The sequence below is a fragment of the Macaca mulatta genome, chromosome 11 (genome assembly GCF_049350105.2).
Source record: "Macaca mulatta isolate MMU2019108-1 chromosome 11, T2T-MMU8v2.0, whole genome shotgun sequence".
Lineage (NCBI taxonomy): Eukaryota > Metazoa > Chordata > Mammalia > Primates > Cercopithecidae > Macaca > Macaca mulatta.
This window is the reverse complement of record NC_133416.1, coordinates 59,957,536-59,977,068: the sequence shown is the minus strand read 5'-3', so window position 1 is coordinate 59,977,068 and position 19,533 is coordinate 59,957,536. Positions and strand designations below refer to the sequence as shown.

At 51.3% G+C, this 19,533-nt stretch overlaps 1 protein-coding gene across 1 annotated transcript; it reads left to right on the top strand.

Annotated features, from left to right (window-relative positions):
• The first annotated feature begins 898 nt into the window (after positions 1–898).
• KRT79 (keratin 79) lies at positions 899–13,814 on the top strand. Its single transcript, XM_001099606.4, has 9 exons — positions 899–1,375; positions 3,561–3,781; positions 4,885–4,945; positions 5,059–5,154; positions 10,871–11,035; positions 11,224–11,349; positions 12,001–12,221; positions 12,861–12,895; positions 13,165–13,814. The coding sequence occupies exons 1-9, from the start codon at positions 899–901 to the stop codon at positions 13,347–13,349; spliced, it is 1,587 nt and encodes a 528-aa protein (XP_001099606.3). The 3' UTR covers positions 13,350–13,814.
• Positions 13,815–19,533: the final 5,719 nt, after the last annotated feature.

Here is a 19,533-nt window from a genome sequence, read left to right as displayed (position 1 = left end):
CAGGGTGGTCTGTGTCCTCAGCCCACCTCCAGCTCCCTCCAAAGTGGCCGAACCTTTCTGTGGGGACTCTGCTGTGGTGCAGAGGGTCAGGGATCTCAGGTATTGGTTAAATCCCCTGCTGTCTCTTCAGCCTCCATAAGAGGGTCCTTTGCTCCCAGGCTTCTGGGCCCTGCCTGAGGACCCCAGGCCTTTTCTACCTCCTGATCAAGTGCCTTGCCCCCATGGTTGGCCAGGGACCCTCTTTCTGTCTTTGAATTCACTTTGCCTGCACAGGCTCACTTCCCAGAAGGCTCTGTCGCTCTATGGCAGAGGCACAGGCTATCCCCACTCTCACCCTGTCACCTGTGTCACCCACCCTGGACCTGTGAGGAACGGTGGGCCATGGGCTGGGGGTGGGAAGGGAGCAGGCCTGGATGCTCTCTCTGGCAGCCCATTGCTCAATGCTCCTTCTCCTACCACCTGCACAGCCTCAGGCCCTGCAGCCTTGGCTTACAACAGGGGCCTGGGACAAACCCCATAGAACAGAGCTTCCATTGACAGCGGCCACTGGGGCTGGGTAGGAGGACAGCAAGGCAGCCACTGGGTGGTGGGGGTGGCCGTGGGAGCCCATATCATCCTGTGCCAACCAAGGAGAGCCTGGGGGCAGGGGGAGAAGGTGGCATCCTGCCCCAGACAGTCTCAGCTCAGCCCCAGCTCTGGAGCACAGGTGATAACCAGGGGGGCCCCTCCCTCCTGCTGGGGGAGACCCCTCCCTCTCCCCCTGGGGCGATGGGGCAGGAGTGTCTGTGGAGCTGGGGAGCCGGCCCAGCTGGGAAAAGATAAAAAGCCCACGGTGGCCCAGCAGCTCACGGCACTCCCTTCCTGCCCTCTCGTCCTGCCCTCTGGCCTCTCTGCAGCTATGAGGTCCTCTGTCTCTCGGCAAACATACTACACCAAAGGGGGCTTCAGCTCCAACTCTGCCAGTGGAGGGGGTGGGTCCCAGGCCCGCACCAGCTTCAGCTCAGTGACGGTGTCCCGGAACAGTGGCAGTGGTGGCGGGGCCCGCTGTGGCCCCAGCACAGGTGGCTTTGGCAGCCGAAGCCTCTATAACTTGGGGGGCCACAAGAGTATCTCTGTCAGTGTGGCCGGAGGGGCCTCCTCGGGGTGGGCTCTGGGGGGCTTTGGCTTTGGCAGCAGGGCATTTACAGGACAGGGGGCTGGCAGGCAGACGTTCGGGCCCGCTTGTCCTCCTGGGGGGATCCAGGAGGTCACCGTCAACCAGAGCCTGCTGACTCCCCTCCATGTGGAGATAGACCCCGAGATCCAGCGAGTGCGCACTCAGGAGCGGGAGCAGATCAAGACCCTCAACAACAAGTTCGCCTCCTTCATCGACAAGGTGAGCCAAGCAGGAAGGAGGAAGGGAGCTCTTGGGGAAGAAGCAGGACCTCTAAGAGAGGGTGGGCTGGGCTAGGACTGCTATAGCCCCCTTGTACTAGGGTGGTTGTTGACAGAGCTCTGCAGCTCTCCCCGTCTGAGCCTGGGATGGTGAGACGTGGGTGGCTGGAGGCAACCTTCAGGTCTTTGCTGTGCCTGTGCGGGGGAGTCTCCAGTCTACTCATGAGTCCTGTTTGCCAAGCCCACCTTGCCTGTGTTGAAGCCTATTCTACCACCATGATTAATACGATTGATTACACAGTAGCCTTACCTCATCATCAAAAAATGGATGGTCCTCATTGCTCCTCTTAGCAGGGTGGTCCGCATTGCCTTTTGTCATTTTACAGCTGGGGAAACAATGGCTCAGGAGTTGAAAGAGTTGTTCAAGGCTAAGGGCATGGAGCCCTGTTTGTTTCATTCTTTCAGGCTTGGAGGAGGCTTAAGGGCAAGATGTGATCAGAACACAGTTGTGTGTGGGTGGGGTAATAGAGGAAGGCTCCCCTTTGCTTCTCCTTTTTTTCCTCTCTGTTTGAGCGAAGAGGCTCAGGTTGGGGTGGACAATGAGGAGGGTGGTCGTCAGGTCACCACGCTCTGGGGGTGTGGAGTTTGACCTGTTGCCCATAGGCGTGTCCTGAACCCTGCCCTTGCTCCGCATGGATGGGGGCAGCACTTGTGCTGGGATTTCCTGGTCTGTTTTGCTGGCATTGTCCTCCTCGATCCTGAGCCAAGGACGTGGGTCATGATGGGGAAGGTCTGGCAGACAAATGTCCCTTGGTTCAGTGATTTGTGTTTTTCCAAAGAACATGCACATCTCTTTTCTCCTGTGGTACCTACAGTGCTTCTATGAAGAGTCAGAAATGGTGATATTGTGCCCATTTTTGAGATGAGAAAATTGAGGTCTAGAGAGCTCAACTGATTTGCCCACGATGATACAAGGAGTTGGAGGTAGAGGCAGGACTGGAAACCAGGCCCCTGGACTCCGTGGTTCTTGGCACTAAGAGGTGTTACTGCTCACGATAGGCACACCTGCTGCATGGTGCTCCCGGGCCATGTGACTGAGGCCCAGGTGCTGTGGAGGTAGGACCTGGAGAGACTGGATGACAGAATGTGAAGCAAGCCGTCTTGCCTGCCTCCTCACCCTCTCCCCTAGTGACTTTTGGTTTTCCTGTGGGACTGTCCCAGAGGCCAAATAAGCCAAAACCTTTCCCAGGCTTGCAGAATCACAGCCTGGGAGCTGGAGGTCTGAGAGATTGTCTTGGAACCCCAGCTGGGTCAAAAACTCCTGGGGGTCCTGTTAAACCCACACTATAAGCTTCCTTCTGAGTCTATAGAGGAAGGGCCCATACATCGGTATTTTTTAAAAAAGTTTATTTTTTGGGAAAAAATGTGGAATTTACAGAAAAGTTGCAAGAATAGTACAACTTACTCCTATATACTCTTCCACCCAGTTCACCAATTTTCTTAATTTTTTTTTTTTTTTTTTTTTTGAGACAGGGTCTTGCTCTGTTTCCCAGACTGGAGTGCAGTGGTATAATCAAAGCTCACTGCAACCTCCATCTCTTGGGTTCAAGTGATCCTTCCACCTCAGCCTCCTGAATAGCTGGGACTACTGGCGCATGCCACTACACCTGGCTAATTTTTAGTAGAGATTTTTAGTAGATTTGATTTTTAGTAGAGACAGTCTTGCTATGTCGCCCAGGCAGGTCTTGAACTCCTGAACTCAAGCACTCCTCCAGCTTCAGGCTCCCAAAGTGTGTGATTTTAAACAGTTGATTTACATTTTAAACAGTTGATTTTAATGCAGAATTAGGGGTCAGAAACATAGATCTAGTCCAGTTTACGCAGGACAAGTGAGAGAGGGAGATTCAGAGAGAAATGATTTGACCAAGGTTACCAACTAGTAAATTGGTACTGCTATTGAGCTGGGCTTTTGTGCTTATTAACTTGTTAGAGTTCTTTCCATCAGATGGGACGGTCATTTCCAGCAGTCTGTTCCCCTAAGGACCCTTCCCCACAGCCAGGTGTAGGTGCGGCTGCAGTGTCCCTATGATGCCCTGGCCTAGGAGGGGAGGTGGCAATGGACCCCATCCTTGGCCCCTCTGGTGACCGGAGGATGACGTCAGCCCACCCTTTCTGCTCTGGCTCAGGTGCGGTTCCTGGAGCAGCAGAATAAGGTGCTGGAGACCAAGTGGGCACTGCTGCAGGAGCAGGGCCAGAACTTGGGTGTCACCAGAAACAACCTGGAGCCCCTCTTTGAGGCCTACCTGGGCAGCATGCGGAGCACGCTGGACAGACTTCAGAGCGAGCGGGGGAGGCTGGACTCAGAGCTCAGGAATGTGCAGGACCTTGTGGAGGACTTCAAGAACAAGTGAGGAGAGCAGGCCAGGAGGGGCCATGTGGGAATGAGGAGGGGCAGTGGGAAACCTGCTGAGAGGGCCACCCCATTCCCAGGGTCCCAGGCTCACCTGGGGGACACAGACAGAGCTGGATCCCTCAGGTACTCAGGTCCAGCACCTGCTGCCATCTGGAGAATTGGCAGGTTTGTTTGTAATTTTAAAAAGTCTTTAAAGTAGGGAGAATAGTATAGTGAACCCCATGTTCCTGTCACCCAGCTTTAATCATTATTGGCTCATAGCCAATTTTTTACACCTCCCCACTTCCCTTCTTCCTGTGTAGTCTTTTTTGTTTTTTAACTTTGCATTTTTCTACATGTTCTGACTCCCTTGTAGTCTTGAAGCAAATCCCAGACATCTTGTCACTTCATTCATTAATATTTTACAAGTTATATTCATATATCTGCATATATGAATGTAGTTCTTCTACATGACTCAATAAAACATACAGTGCCATAATCACATCTAATACATTTTAAAACAATAATTCCTCAATATAATTAAATATCCAGCCAGTTTTGAATTTCCAGGGGTCCCATACATGTCGTAACTTTAAAAAATACGGCTTGACTCAAGCTCCAAATAAGGTTTATATATTACAATTGGTTGATATGTATATTTATAACTTTAAGGCACATTTAAAAATGACTTTTCACATAAATCGACCATGGCAATTTCTAAGCCTTAAAATCTCACCGAAAGTGGTTGGGGAGGAGTTAGCTGGTTTGAATGACACCGTGTTGTTGAAAGTGACAGTAAAGGTCAGCCACTGTTGACACATCTTCACTTGTCCCTCTAAAGCCTCCTAAGGGCTTGGATCCAAAGAGATGGCAGCTCTTGATTGCCATACTATTGCACAAGTTCTGTGCCTCTTTCCCTAAAATGGGGTGGGGAGAGGGAATGTTTGAATCAAGGCAGACCCCACATTTCTTCACTGGTTGGCTACATTAAAGAACCGCTCCTCAGAGGTGTTCTTGACCAGTGAGTGACCCATCAGGGCTTCCGTAAAGCTGAGTGGGTCCCATGCCTGAAAGGCAGAGCCAGGCTGAGCCTGGCCTGAGTCTCCCATGTGTAACAGGTACGAGGATGAAATCAACAAGCGCACTGCTGTGGAGAACGAGTTTGTGGTGCTCAAGAAGGTGAGCCGAGTGGGGTGGGGGAGGTGGTCCTTCGGCTGCCAGGGTACTGGGCTGATTCGGGAGGAGGTGACATCCCTGGGGGCTGAGGCTGTGTCTTGCTCTCTCATCCCCAGGATGTGGATGCAGCATACATGGGCCGGATGGATTTGCATGGCAAAGTAGGCACCTTGACCCAGGAGATTGACTTCCTGCAGCAACTCTATGAAATGGTGAGGTGGCCAACGGGCAGGGAGAGTTTGCATACGTTATAAACAGCACTGGGGGTTTTCAATGGAGGTCTGACCTGAATTCACCAGTGCAGCCTCATTGGTGGAAGATGAAACCTTGACACTTTTTTTTTTTTGGAGATGGAGTTTCGCTCTATTGCCCAAGCTGAAGTGTAGTGGCACAGTATTGGCTCATTGCAACCTCTGTCCCCAGGTTCAAGCGATTCTCCTGCTTCAGCCTCTGGAGTAGCTGGGACTACAGGTGCCTGCCACCACGCCTGGCTAATTTTTGTATTTTTAGTAGAGATGGAGTTTCGCCATGTTGGCCAGGCTGGTCTTGAACTCCTGACCTCAAGTGATCCACCCGCCTCGGCCTCCCAAAGTGCTGGGATTACAGGCGTGAGCCACCGCACACAGCCTAAAACCTTGACACTTTAATTAATATTAGCTTCCACGTATTAAGTGTTTTTGATGGGCCAGGCACTGGGGCAAGCTTTTAACATAATCTTCTCAATAACCCCATAATGCAGGTACTATTATTGTCTCCATTTTATAGTCAAGGACCCTGGGGCTCACAATTACTTGCTTGTGGTCACATAGCTAGGAAGAAGCATTCTAGAATTTGAATCTGGCTCTTGAACTCCAAAGTCTGACTCTTGTCACTGTTATATTGCCCCCTCCTGCCCAGTTTGTAATGGAGCAAGGGATGAGGGAGCAGGAATGGGCAGACAGGAGGGACTGGGATTCCAGATTGGAGTAGAAGGTGAGTAGTGGGTAGATTAAAGAATCCAGGAGGGGTTCCAGGAGACAAGGGGGCTTTGGAGACTGGAGTGAGAGGGTGGAACTTAACATGAACTGACCACAGAATCATAGACTCTTAGGGTCCGCAGGACCTCAAGACCAAACTTTCATCCAGTGCAAGAACACTTTCTATGATATCCCTGACATATCCCTATCATATGTAACCTCTACTCAAGCACTTGCTGTGGTAGGGAGCTCACTACTTTTTAGGGCAGGCATTGCCATTGTTGAACAACTTTATTAGAGCACGGACTTAGATCTCTTTCTCAGGACTTCTGCCCTTGACTTTGCTCTCTGGGCTACACATATCCAGTTGTCTTCCATGTGACTTGTGCCTTTCACATGACAGCCCTTTAGAAGTCACGATGATGACAGGATAAAAATCTGTGGCATGTGAGTAAAGTATTCAGAAGATAGAGGGATGGGGAGGGAGATTCCAGATACAAACTTCTATTGATGCAGCCTAATAGTGCACTAGTTTATGTGTTGTTTTAGAAGTCATTTCACAATGTTGGCTTCTTAGAACCCCTCCTGGACTTTTTCACATAAATCCTTTCAAATGAGACACACATCTACTCTCCTCCAACTTCCTGTATTTGGGTAGCTGAATATTGAAACTGAGTGGCATAGTTAACCATTCCCTTTCTTTCCTATGAAATGCCATTGTGGTGTCATCCCAACATTTTGAGCTCTGTGGGCTCTGAGTAACTTGATTCTTTTATCCAATGTATTAGTGATGCATAGCTTTGTGTTATCTGCAGATGGGATAAACTTTCAGTGTAGGTATTTGATAGCATCTCGTGTAAATCATTGATACACATGTTAAGGCAATCAGGGCCCAAAACAAAGTCCTGTGGGTCTTCAGTGGTGATTTTCCATGGGACTGTTAACAGACTGTTCCATGTCTGTTAATCAATAATTTGTGGTTAAATAGCCTCAGCTACTTTAAAATCCCCTTAACAGTACTCTTACCTGGACCACATTTTTCTGTCTTCTTTCAAGAATGCTATGAAAGGCTTGGTCAAACATTGTCCATGGCAGACCTTTAGCAGTTTAATATTATAATCATGAAGGAAAATTAAATCCACTTGGTTCCACTTTTCCTTAGGGAACCCATGATGGCTTCATGCCTCCCACACACATTTAGGAATTCATTCTATGGGTCTGGAGGAGGTTGATGTCAGCCTTATTTGAAGAATTCCAAATCTCTCCTGTTTGAAAATCAGGCCAGTTACTGTGGGGTTTTGGGGTCTCCTCCTCTTCATATCTCTCAAGGATGACCAGGCATTCCTCCCCTTGGCAGTCCCTGGAGCCTCTGAGTGTATGCTCTTCCGGCCTGGATCCCTGTGATCTCCAACAAGGCCAAGGCCTCTCACCTTCCCTGTCTTGGGTCCCCATTTCCTCTCAAGTATTTTTCTTGTGCTTTCCACTTTGATGACCGGTTTGTTCTTGATGGAAAAGTGGCAAATGACAAAGCAGCTAGCTGAGCGATTGGCCTTTCCTGGATCTTTTGTAGGGATCAGCCCAAAGGGACCTCCGTGTTATTCCTGCCTAGAGTTCATCTAACAGCATCTGACCTCTGACTTTGCTGTTTCCCAGGCTTATCCTTGGCTGGACTGCTTGCCTTCCAGCATCTCTGCACAGCCTGTCTGGATGGAACTTGCTGGGAAGTGTTCTGGGCCGCCATGCTGAGTTTTTAGGTGCTTCCCCAGTTTCTACTTTGCCAGGGTCACTGATGGTCATTCATGGTCTGGGGCCTCCTTGTGGTCCCTTAGGTTCCATTCTCTCTCCTCTTCTTCTCTGATTGTTTAGGACTTGGCTTTTCTCTGGTCTAAGGCACATAGCTGGCACACTCAGCATTCCTTTCCTTTGCTATGCCTTGTTTATTTAACAAACATTTACTGAACACCTTCCACATAGCAACAAAGACAAAGTCTCAGCTCTTGTGGGGACAGGTTATCAGGTGATGAGAGCTGTAGGGGACAGGCACAGGTGCAAAGGCACATGGGGACGCCGAGGCTGACACTTCCTAGAAGGGCTGCAGAAGCCTTCGAGGGAGATGACATCTGAGTTGGATCTTGATGGAGGGGCTAGACTTCTAGAGAAGGAGCAGGAAGGACTTTGCAGCCTGGGGCCCAGCCTGTGCAGTGTCACAGAGGCGTGAAGGAGCATGGTGCTCGGGTACCAGTGGGTGGTGAGTGCCCACATCGAGTGTGTGGGCACAGTTAGGTGAGGAGGAGGCAAGGGAAGGAGAAGTAGAGACCAAGCCTGGGCCCTTTCCTGTCAGAGGTCCTCACGGCCTAGCAGTGCCTCAGTGGGGTGAGAACAAAGGCCAGTACAGTTGTTCCCTTGTTGTCTCATGGGCTCAATCAGTCACGGAACCAGCATGGCTCTCAATAATGCCATGGTCTGATTTTGGCCAAGCCAGATCCCACAGCCATCTGGGCGGTGAACCACCTATCACTGGGTGTCTCACGGGGCAGGAAGGCAGCCTCCATGGTGGCCTCTCTCTGGCCTGGGGTGTCTGCGGAACCCAGTCCCTCTTCCAGTTATGCCACTTCTGCCTGCTGGCTCCCTTTACCCTTACCTAGACGTCTCCACTATCTTTCCCCCTTAGAGTCCCTGGTGTCTAAGGAGACACACACCTTAGCGATTCATAGAGCTCTTTCTGCTCTGATTTCATGAGCTCCCTTTCATTGGAAAGCCTGACTTTTTCTTTTCTTTTCTTTTCTTTTTGAGGCAGGGTCTCATTCTGTCACTCTAGCTGGAGGGCAGTGGCGCAATCACGGCTCACTACAGTCTCGACTTTCTGGGCTCAAGCGATCCTCCCACCTCAGCCTCCCAAGTAGCTGGGATTACAAGCACACGTCACCATGCCTGGCTAATTTTTGTATTTTTTGTAGCAACAGGGTTCGCCATTTTTCCCAGGCTAGTCTCGAACTCCTGAGCTCAAGTGATCGGCCCACCTTGGCCTCCCAAAATGCTGGGATTACAGGTGTGAGCCACTGCACCTGGCCAAGCCTGACCTTTCTATCCCCTTGGTCTAGCAAGACCATTGCATCACCTCATCCACTCTTGATGCTGTTCAGTGGAGAGTTTTTGCCTCCTTGTCTTAGAAGTTGCGGGTTGATTTTCCTCGGGACTATGCTCTGACATGGGGCTGGAGAGAGACCCTGAGTTGGGGAGGGCAGGGGCAGGATGCTTCAAGATGATGCTGACAGTTCATCTTGGTGGGGAAGGAGTCAAGGCAGCTGTGACAACACAATCTTATCTGTGACAAATAGGCCTTATGGGCACCTCCAGTGGCCTTCAGAGAAGTCTGGGCAGGTAAGAATGCACTTAAATCAGCACATGCCATGGGTCATACATGGATCTTAAGCCCCACAACCACTGCAGGAAGAAAGTATGATCAGGCCGTGGTACAGAAGAAGGAACTGAGGCATCGCAAGTCTTAGCTGCTACATCAGCTACAGAGCCAGTGCACGTCAGGCCGGGGTCTTGATCTCAGGCTTGTCTATCTCCAAGACTCATATCTTTCCAAAAACCACAAGTTTTTGTAGTGACTGGATTGATTGTGTCTCTAACCTCCTCATCCCACTTTTTGAAATACAATCTGATTTAACAATCTGCATCGACATCAGTACGGATATTGGTTTTGCCTTTGGTATTTCTCTTTACCCCTTGTCTCTCTTTGTTCCTGCCTAGCTCTATTTTAGTCTATGTCCTCTCAGTTTCTGAAGTCAGCCTCCTGGGGTTTGAAACTGAGCTCCTCACTTACTGGCTTGTGATCTGGGGCAAGTTACTTAATCTCTTTGTGCTACTGGAAAAGGGCACGTAATGAGTTAGTACCTGCCACGTGCCTAATGCAGAGCCTGAACCACAGTGATGCTCAGCGTCCGAGGGTTGTTATTATTATTCTATTATAATTCCCTGGGCTGCCACGAAGGGCCAGTGTTTGAGAAAGGATGGACACAAGACCAGAATATGGGAGGTGTTGGGTTTTAGGGTTAAGGTTCTTCACCCATCAGGGAGCCTCTGAGGAGTACTGAGTGAATGAGTGATTTGTTTAGGGCATTCTATGGGCAGCCCAGAGCAGGAAGGACCATGGGAGAGATGGAGGCAGAGCCCCACGTGCGACCAGTGATCCAGCTGGTCCCACGACCAGAACAGAGACCCTTGACTCCCCATCACCTAACCTGCCATTCACAGCATCCTGAAGCCTACTTATGTGTGAAAGACGATACTTCTAGAAACAGGAGGGCCCAAGAACATCATGACAGTCTATACCTTTCTGTGTGCTCTAGAGGAAACCACTTGGGCTTTGTGGTGTAATTGACTGGTCCAAGGCTGGGTCCCACCCTGGACCTGGTGGTCTTGGATGCATCACTTCTCTCCAAACCTCTTTCATCACATGTCCACGGTCAGGGCCACTGTGGATGGTGGTGCAGCTGGTGATTTGGCTGGTGCTGGACGTGCTGCTTCCACCTGAAGGGCTGTCTTTCCCCAGTTTGCACAAAGGCACTCTGTGAGCCTGCCGCGGGCCTGCCTGTGAGCCTGCCATGGGCACCCTGTGAACCTGCCATGGGCCCGCCTGCCGCACAGGGTGTTCTGAGGCCTAGAGGGGTTAGTGAATGTGCTAGCACAGTGCCGGGCATCAGTGGTAGTGCAGGGAGTACACATTCTCTTTTCCCTCTCTAATCTTTTGGAAGCCTGCAAACCCACAAAAATAACTGAAGTCTGTAAAAATGGGAGCTTCATTTTATAGCTGGGGAGACTGAGGTCTTTCCAGTTGTGACTTTGCTCTAGGCTGGAGCCTGGACAAGAGCACAGGCCTCCTGATGCTACCTGTCTTTCACCCCCTGATGCTTCCTGGGGCCTGGAGCACGGATGCTGGTGGCAACTGTCTCTGTTTCTTCAGGAGCTGAGCCAAGTGCAGACCCACGTGTCTGACACCAATGTGGTGCTGTCCATGGACAACAACCGCAACCTGGACCTGGACAGCATCATCGCCGAGGTCAAGGCCCAGTATGAGCTGATTGCCCAGAGGAGCCGGGCTGAGGCCGAGGCCTGGTACCAGACCAAGGTGAGAGGCATAGCTGGCTCAGGTGTGAGGCCTGGGGTCTGATCAGATCTTCTCCCATCGTAAGAGGCTTGGGCCTCTGGGACTCTTGGAGTCCGGGGGGCCAGATATACTCAACTTGCATGGGGCCTCCAGCTGTGAGAGTGGGCTGGGGCCATTTGAAAGCTCACTGCCACTTCTTTGGTCCCCAGTATGAGGAGCTGCAGGTGACGGCTGGGAAGCATGGGGACAACCTGCGGGACACCAAGAACGAGATTGCTGAGCTCACCCGCACTATCCAGAGGCTGCAGGGGGAGGTAGATGCAGCCAAGAAGCAGGTGGGACTCTACCTGGGGGCTGGGGGGTCTGGCCTGGTGTTGGCAGGGCCTTCTCATTGTCATCCCGAGGGGCTAGGCCTGCTCTTCTCTTGATGGACACAATAGAATGCTAGGCCATTGATCACAGGCTCCTTTTACAGGGGGGAAACTGAGGCCCAGAGAGGGAAGGGGCTTGTCCAATGTCACACGATATATGAGTGGTAGAGCACGTGGCACAACCTTCTCCAAGAAGACTGATCCATCCCATCTCCAGGAGGTCAGAACAGGAGGTAGAGGGTTCAAGGGGCCAGGTCACAGATGCTGATGCCGACTCCATCTTGAGGACAGCTGAAAAGTCTGGGTTCTTCCACAGATTAGAATGAAGCACTTGGTTACTAATCAGGCTCTGTTATTTATTTCATCTCTTCTGAGGCATTGGGCTGATCTGCAGTAGGAGGGGTTGACGTTAGACTTCAGTGAGGACTTTCCCAGTGGCCTTACTTGATCCTGCTTGTGTAATAGCATCTCTTCAGATAAATACTTCTCTCTTCTTTCTTTCCCAGTTGGTTGGGGGCAGGGATGTGGGAATCATGATGCCTTCATGGCTTGAGGGCAGAGAGATGAATGGGATGACCCCGGAGGGTGCTTCCAACACCTCTCCCCGCTGGGCAGTGTCAGCAGCTGCAGACGGCCATTGAGGAAGCGGAGCATCGTGGGGAGCTGGCACTCAAGGATGCTCAGAAGAAGCTTGGGGATCTGGATGTGGCCCTGCACCAGGCCAAGGAGGAGCTGGCGCGGCTGCTGCGTGACTACCAGGAGCTGATGAATGTCAAGCTGGCCCTGGACGTGGAGATTGCCACCTACCGCAAGCTGCTGGAGAGCGAGGAGAGCAGGTGGTGGCCCCTCCTGCCCGATCCAGAGAGCTGCTCAGGCCTGCCCTGGGGGAGAGCCCGAGGAGTCTGCTCTGGGGTCAAGAGGGAGAGGGAGGAACCAGGGAGCAAGATCCTGACTCACGCCGGGGGAAAATCTGTTTGTGCCCACTGCCTCCGTCACTCCTCTCCTTGGCTGGCACAACTCTTGTTAATCCTTATTGTGGCTGACAGCCCGGTAGGAATGGAACTTCCTCTTCTATCACCAGATTCCACCAGCAGTGGAAGCTTTGGAAAAAAAGTCCACCATTTTTGTCCTTAGGAAAGGCATGAAAGTCCTTAGAAAGTGGGCAGAAACTAGGCAGCTCTGTCTGGTTGTGGGCTTGTTGCCACTGGGGCAGGGATGCAGTCCGTAGCCCACATGGGGAGAGAGGAAAGAAAAGGGGAGGATGGGAGTTGGCACAGCCTACTGGCGACTCGGCCTTCTCTGCAGCACCGGGTTTTGGACCTGGGCACAGCCCTATACACATACTTCTCACGTTTCCTGGTCTTGTCATCAGGATCCACTGAGTTGATCCAATGTAAAGGCAGAGGGAAGGAGAGGGTTTTCATGTGGGCACCAGGGACCACTGACTGCTCTCCCGGCCTTTCTGTGTCCCCTAGGATGTCTGGAGAATGTCCCAGTGCAGTCAGCATTTGTGAGTATTTACTCCCCGCTTCCTGCTCCACCCCTGGCCAGGCCCCAGAACTCTGCTCAGTTTATGCAACCTGTCCTTGTCCTAAAGCATTGCTCTCCTCCATTCGAGCCCCTGGAGACAGGTTCAGAGGGTCCTAGTACTGGGCTTCTCTATCCATTTCCCATAGCTCTGCTGCCTGATTTTGTTCTGATTCTCCACTGATTTCTGGGTGTCCCCCAGCCCTCTCCTGGCACAGCCACCCTGATTAATCCAGACCCTTTGCTTTGCAGCTGTGACTGGCAACTCCACTACTGTGTGCGGAGGTGGCATCGCCCTGGGTGGGAATGGGGGGGCCACCAAGGGTGGATTCAGCACAAATGTGGGCTACAGCACCGTCAAGGGAGGGCCAGTCTCTGGGGGAACCTCCATCCTGCGGAAGACCACCACGGTCAAGACGTCCAGCCGGAGGTATTAGCTGCTGAGCCCTGCAAGGGCCCCTGCAATCCTCTCCCTGCCCTCCTCACCCCACCTCTGCTGCCCTTTCCAGTCACTTTCTCAGGAGCAGGAACAGCCAGGGGACCTCAGACCCAGGGTGTTTTCATACCAGACTATTTGCATCTTGGAAAGCACTCAAATCTACTCAGGTTTTTTTCTTGGTCCTGCAATAGGGTGGGAGGGGAGGTTAAAGTTGCCAGCTTGAGTGATGTGCTTGGGTGACTTGGGGGTGATCTTTTGACCACTGAGAGGAGGCTGAATTTCCCAAGCCATTTGGAGAGAGAGAAATTGAGAGTGGTCCCCAAAGACCCTTCAACCTCCCCAGTCCCCCACCAGACCCACCCTCTCCCTGAATCTACCCACACCCCCCTTCCCTGTCTGTGTCTCAATAAATGGTACAACTACAGCTAGCTGTCTGTGGCTGCAGTCTGTTCTGCCTGGGGAACTGAAATTGTGTCCATTGATTAATGTCCTGATGCCTGACACAGCAACAATCACACACTCACTACGTCCCAATCGCCATGCTTACTTAGGTACATTAGTTTGATACCATCGCCACTCCAAGGCTGTACATGGCTCACAAGAGGAGACTGAAGCTCAGAGGGAATATGTACGCAGCTCAAGGCCAGACCTGGCTGAGTGGCTGCCTATTACCCAGCCACCCCCTGGTGCCCATTCAGCCTCCCACTAACTCTGTAGGGGCAGATGGCATGCTTTGTTCAGTGGAGAGATCTTAGGCTTTAGAACTAGGCAACTTGGGTTTAAATCCAAGTTCTGCCACTTACTAGCTGTGTGACCTTGGTCAAGTTACCTAACCTCTCTGAGCTTTAGTTTCCTTCTTTGTAAAAGTAGGTTGTGATAAGAACATGTGTAAAGCATCTGGCTGATGGAGGCCCTTACGGGAATTGGGTTTCTTTGCTTCCCCACTCCCTGACTTCTGGATTTCCAGCTCATCCTCCTGGCCTCAGTGATGTCTCTCTCAGCCCCCACATCCAGTCAGCAAGAAAAATCCACATTTAATTGGATTTTGTGGTTTACAAATACATTACTTTGCCTGTGACCATCACCACAGCCCTGGGTTCAGCAGTGGGCACGTGGTGTTCCAGTTTACAGGTTAGGCGATTCACGCTCACAGAAGTGAACTCTCATGCTGTAGTCATCCTGCTGGTTAGAGGCGGGTCAGTAGTGTCCAGGGCTGCAATTTCAAGCCATCTGTCCCGTGACCCTGGAAGCTACCTCTGTCCTACTCCTGCCTCCATCACTTGCTAAATTTTACTGCTCCTTCCTCCGTGTGTCTCCTGATATCACCTCCTTTCCTCTTCATCTCCACAGTTCTCTACTCTGAGCCTGGACCCCATTCTTCAAGCTGTACCCAAGTGATTCCCCAATTGGCTGGCCTCTCAGCCCTGCAACTCTCAGGCCCTCCCCACCCTGCTACCAAACCAGTCGGCCCGACCCGAGGCTGTCACCGCACTGCTCCCTTCCTTGGCAATGTTAGTGCTGCCAACCCCTTAGGGCTCCTGGCCGTTGCTGGGATGCAGCCCTCACTCTTCAGGCCTGATCACCCCGTCCTCCTCAGAGGAGCCCCGAAGAGTTCTGATAAAGCTTCCTCCAGGGCTGTGGAAGGCCAGCAGAGGGATTTTCAGCCAAACCCTAACCTCCAGCTTAGGAACACAAAGGCCTAGCGGTTTAGGGTCAGCTCTGCCTCACCAGCCTGGGTGGTCTCTAGCTTCCCTTCTCAGACAGATGGAGTATAGCCCACCCCATGTACAACACTTTGAGGAATACTTGCTAATGCTCATTGAGTGCCAACTGTGTGCCAGCATTGCTGTGAAACCTTTAACTGATTATCTTCACAGCAGCCTATAATACAAATACTATTATCATCCTAATTTTGCCTAGAAGGAAAATAAGGCAGAGTGGTTAAGTAACTTGCCTAAGGTCACACAGCTAGTAAGTAGCAGAGCTAGGTGTGGAATCCAAGTAATCTGGTTCCATAACCCAAGCTCTTAACCACCAGGTTATTTTGCTTATATAGAGAAAGGAATAGAGAGGAGGGGGTGCGGGAGCTAGAAGGGGCATTGGATGCAATCGACTCCAAACTTTTTATTTCATAGATAAGAAAACAGGTTGAGGAAGGGGAAGAATTTATCCAAAGCCATGGTAACTTAATGGCAGTGTTAACAAAAATCAGTTTTACTGAGATCATAGGCCAGGTGTGGTGGCTCATGCCTGTAATTTCAGCTCTTCGGGAGGCGGAGGCTGAGGCAGGTGGATCGCTTGAACCCAGGAGTTCAAGACCAGCCTGGGCAACATGGTGAGACTCCGTCTCTACAAAAAAATACAAAAATTAGCTGGGTTTGATAATGCATACCTGTCGTCCCAGCTACTTGGGAGGCTGAGGTGGGAGGATCACTTGAGGCTGTTGAGGCCAAAGTAAGCTGTGATTGCACCATTGCACTGCAGCCTGGGTGACAGAGGGAGACCCTGTCTCAAAAAAATTCTATTTAGGGCTCAAAAACTGAACAATAGAAACTTTTAATTGTCATGGAAAAAAACCTCAGAAATTATATTGCAGCCCAGGAGGGCCCACCAACAGTAATGTGCTGCTTAGACATACTTGTCGAAGGATGGGAATGGCCCAGACCCAGGGGTTTCCAAACTGAGGACCCTAAGGGCTGCTTTCAGGGCTGCAGGGGGAGGTCAGTAGGTGAGAAGTATCATGGTCCCCTCCTCTGCACCAACTGGATTATCTCTCCTTATCTGTTTTACTCATGAGGCTGTGCGCGTGATTTTGTTTGTGAGGGTGCTTTTGCTGCCAGAACATGCGGGAAGCCCCTGCCTGTATATGCCTGGGGTAGGAGGCCAGCAGGGGCAGCTCTCTGGCCTGGGGGAAGAGGAGCCCCTGGGTACAGACCCCCACGCCTGGCTCTCAGGAGTGCCCATCCTCTCATTGCCCTCACTGGCCTCTCCTTAAAACGCTGATGGCCCTTTTCTGCAGAATCTCCGATCCCCATATTGGCTCTGGCTCCTCAAGAATGACTCAGGCCCGGTGGGGCAGTTGAAGTTGGGTGACCGAATGGGGTGAGGGTGCCTGCCTGGCCAGGGAGGGCAGGAGCACTTTCCCACACCACACAGCGGATTTGGAGCTGAGAGTGACAGAAGCCCTCAGGATCCCTTAATCCCAGGGCTGAATGTGTGAAGGGCTTGCCTCCCTCACCCAGAAAGCCCTGAGCAAACACTCCCTCCGCCCGGCTCCACACCCCTGTCAGCTGCTCATCCCTCTGTGAAAAGACTGGGAACAGCTGCCAAACAAGGAAGGGTCACGGAGGGCAGTAGCAGAATCTGCGTGTGGGGGTCTGGGGAAGGGCAGGGGACCAGCTTTTAGCTGTGGCTGCTGGGTAGAGGCACCTTGTTCAGCCGCCTGCCTCTGGCCCAGATACGAAGGAGATGTCTGTCCCATTTTCAGGGAAAGAAACTCATCTCTCTTTCTCTCTCACTCTAGGGTGTAAAGGCGCTTTTGCATTATGTCTACCTTCAGTTTCTCAGGCTCAGTTTGAAGATTTTGTGAGCTTCTTGCAATTCTGATTTAATAATAAGGACACAGAATGTGGCTCTAGACTAGAACTTTCTTCCTGTTTGGATTGGGTTTATTGTAGGGTTTGTCATGAAATTAATTTGGATTTAGTTAATTGGAGGATACAAAACTGGCCCCTCAGGACAGTGTCATATCTTATTGGGTACTTGTAAGAACAGGGCCACATCAACCAAGCAACTGACCATGTGCCGAGGGTAAGGACAGAAAGGAGCTGAGCCGCATCTGCGGAGCTTGCAGTCTGCTGGCCAGACACCATGGCCGTCCTGGTGGACCATGAGCTACTGGGCTGTATAAGTTGCTGTGTACTTTTTTCCCTGAAGATTCTGTGCGGGCCAGTCACTCATATAAAACATTGTATCTACCGTTTTATACATTGTAAGGTCACAAGCTTTGAAGTCAGACAGATAGGACTGACTTCCCATCTCTACCACTTCCTGGCTGTGTGATCTCAGGCAAGTTACATACCCCTCTGAGCCTCAATGTCTGCAGCTCCAAACTGGACATAGGAAAACACTTCTTTGGCCGGGTTGTTAGAAGAAGCATCTAGTGTTCAGCATATAATGGTAGTTCCAAAAGAGAATCCCTTCCACCCAAGAGGCACCGCTGCCTTTCCTTTGTCTTCCTTCTTGTATCAGGGATAGAACATCTCAAGTCACCTTCATGAGAAGTACCTCAGTTGCAGCTCCTTGGTTTGGGTGCCCTACAGACACAAAATAAGACTGATTGCATATTCTATATTGTTTCCCTGAAAATCCCCTTGGCTTCTGGCTTGCTTTTTGTTCTAAGCAGTAGACACAACTTTAGGGGCAGTGAACCCACGCCATTTTCTCCTAGTGTTGGAGTGTTACAGCCATAGAGTAAAAGACCCAATAAGCACACTACAAGCCACGTGCTCAGGCAAAGCCTCTACCCTGGCCTGTGATAGTCCCCATCAAACCCCAGGGGCTACCAGAGAAGAAAGCAGTGAATGGCAGGTGCAGAGGCTGAGGTGAGGCAGCCGGGGGCACTGAGCTCTGGCCCTCACTCAGGCTGAGATCCCAGTGGTCCTACCATGTCCTCTGGGGCAGGAAACCAGGCAATTGGACCTCAGCTTCCCAAGGAGGATACTCACATGTTTCCTCTGCTCCTGCAGCTGCAGCCCCCAAAGACCTGCAGTAGTTCCCACCCTCCTTCCAAACCATGCCCACCTTAGGAGCAAGAGTGGAAATTGATAGACCCTGGGATGCTAGTGCTCCCAGAGCCCCTTTGACCCAAACAGCCAGTTCCATCAGGTTTATTCGGATGCCCATTCTGCATTGGTTATGACACAATTTAGACAGAGTGACTTTATACCAGGCAGAACAGTGTGAGTGAGAGGCCATATGTGAGTGAGAGGCCATAGAATATGGAGCCTTTGGGGCCAGAATAATGTGAGTTTAAATCCTGCCTCCATCACGTGCTGCTGTGTGACTCTGGGAGCTACTTTACTTCTCTGAGCTTCTGAAAGGAAGGTTAATGGTGCTAACTGCATAGAGCCTTTAAGTAGACTAGTTGATCAAGTGTAGGTAAGGCATCCAGCACAGGACTTGGCACAAAGTGGGCGTTTGGTGAATCTGGGCAGAAAGGATCAGTGAAAGTCCAACCCCTTCCTTCTAGGAGATGGTTCTGGCTCTAGAATGCTCACCTATTGCAGGTGGACTGACCCATGACTCGGGCATTCTCCCGTGATGGGGCCTGAGGACTCCAGTCCTTACGACCACAGTCCCTCCACCCCCTCTCCACTTACTTAGAGGCCATCTTGGCAGAGACAGACCACAGGTAGGGGTAGGAGGGGTTGGGGGAATGGGGATAAGGGAGGAAGTGGCTGGAGAAGGAGCTGGCTGAGCTCTCAGCCAGCCTGGCCTTCCCTGCATCCCTGCATCTGGGGTGGGATCTGCTGATCACTCTGTCCTCAGCACTGGCCCCTGCCTTCTGTCTGTGCATGGAGGCAGCCGTTCACTCTCTCCCTGGCCAGCTTTCATTCAGCTAGGGGCAGCTTGGGTCTGTGGGATTAATCAGGTGCTGGTGACCACTCTTCCTCAGACCTGGGGTCATTTCATCCATGAGGAATTGAGAAAAGGAGGGAGAACAAAGACAACAGATATCTCCTTGTAAATGACAATGGCAAAGCTTGGGCAGGAAGAGAATGAATGCCTGCTGACCTCCTATATGCCAGGCACCATGGGGACATTGTCTCATTCCCTGTGAGGCACATGTCCCATTTGGTAGATGAGAAGATGGATTGGATGGTCCATTATCACGCTGCTCATAAAGACAAATTGAGTCTGGAAAATTTACAAAAGAAAGAGATTTATTGGACTTACAGTTCCACGTGGCTGGGGAGGCCTCAAAATCGTGGCAGAAAGCAAAAGGCACTTGTTACATGGTGGTGGCAAGAGAGAGAATGAGAGCCAAGTGAAATGGATTTCCCCTTATTAAACCACCAGATCTCGTGAGACTTATTCACAACTACAAGAACAGTACGGGGGAAACTGCCCCATGATACAATCATCTCCCACCGGGTCCCTCCCACAACATGTGGGAATTA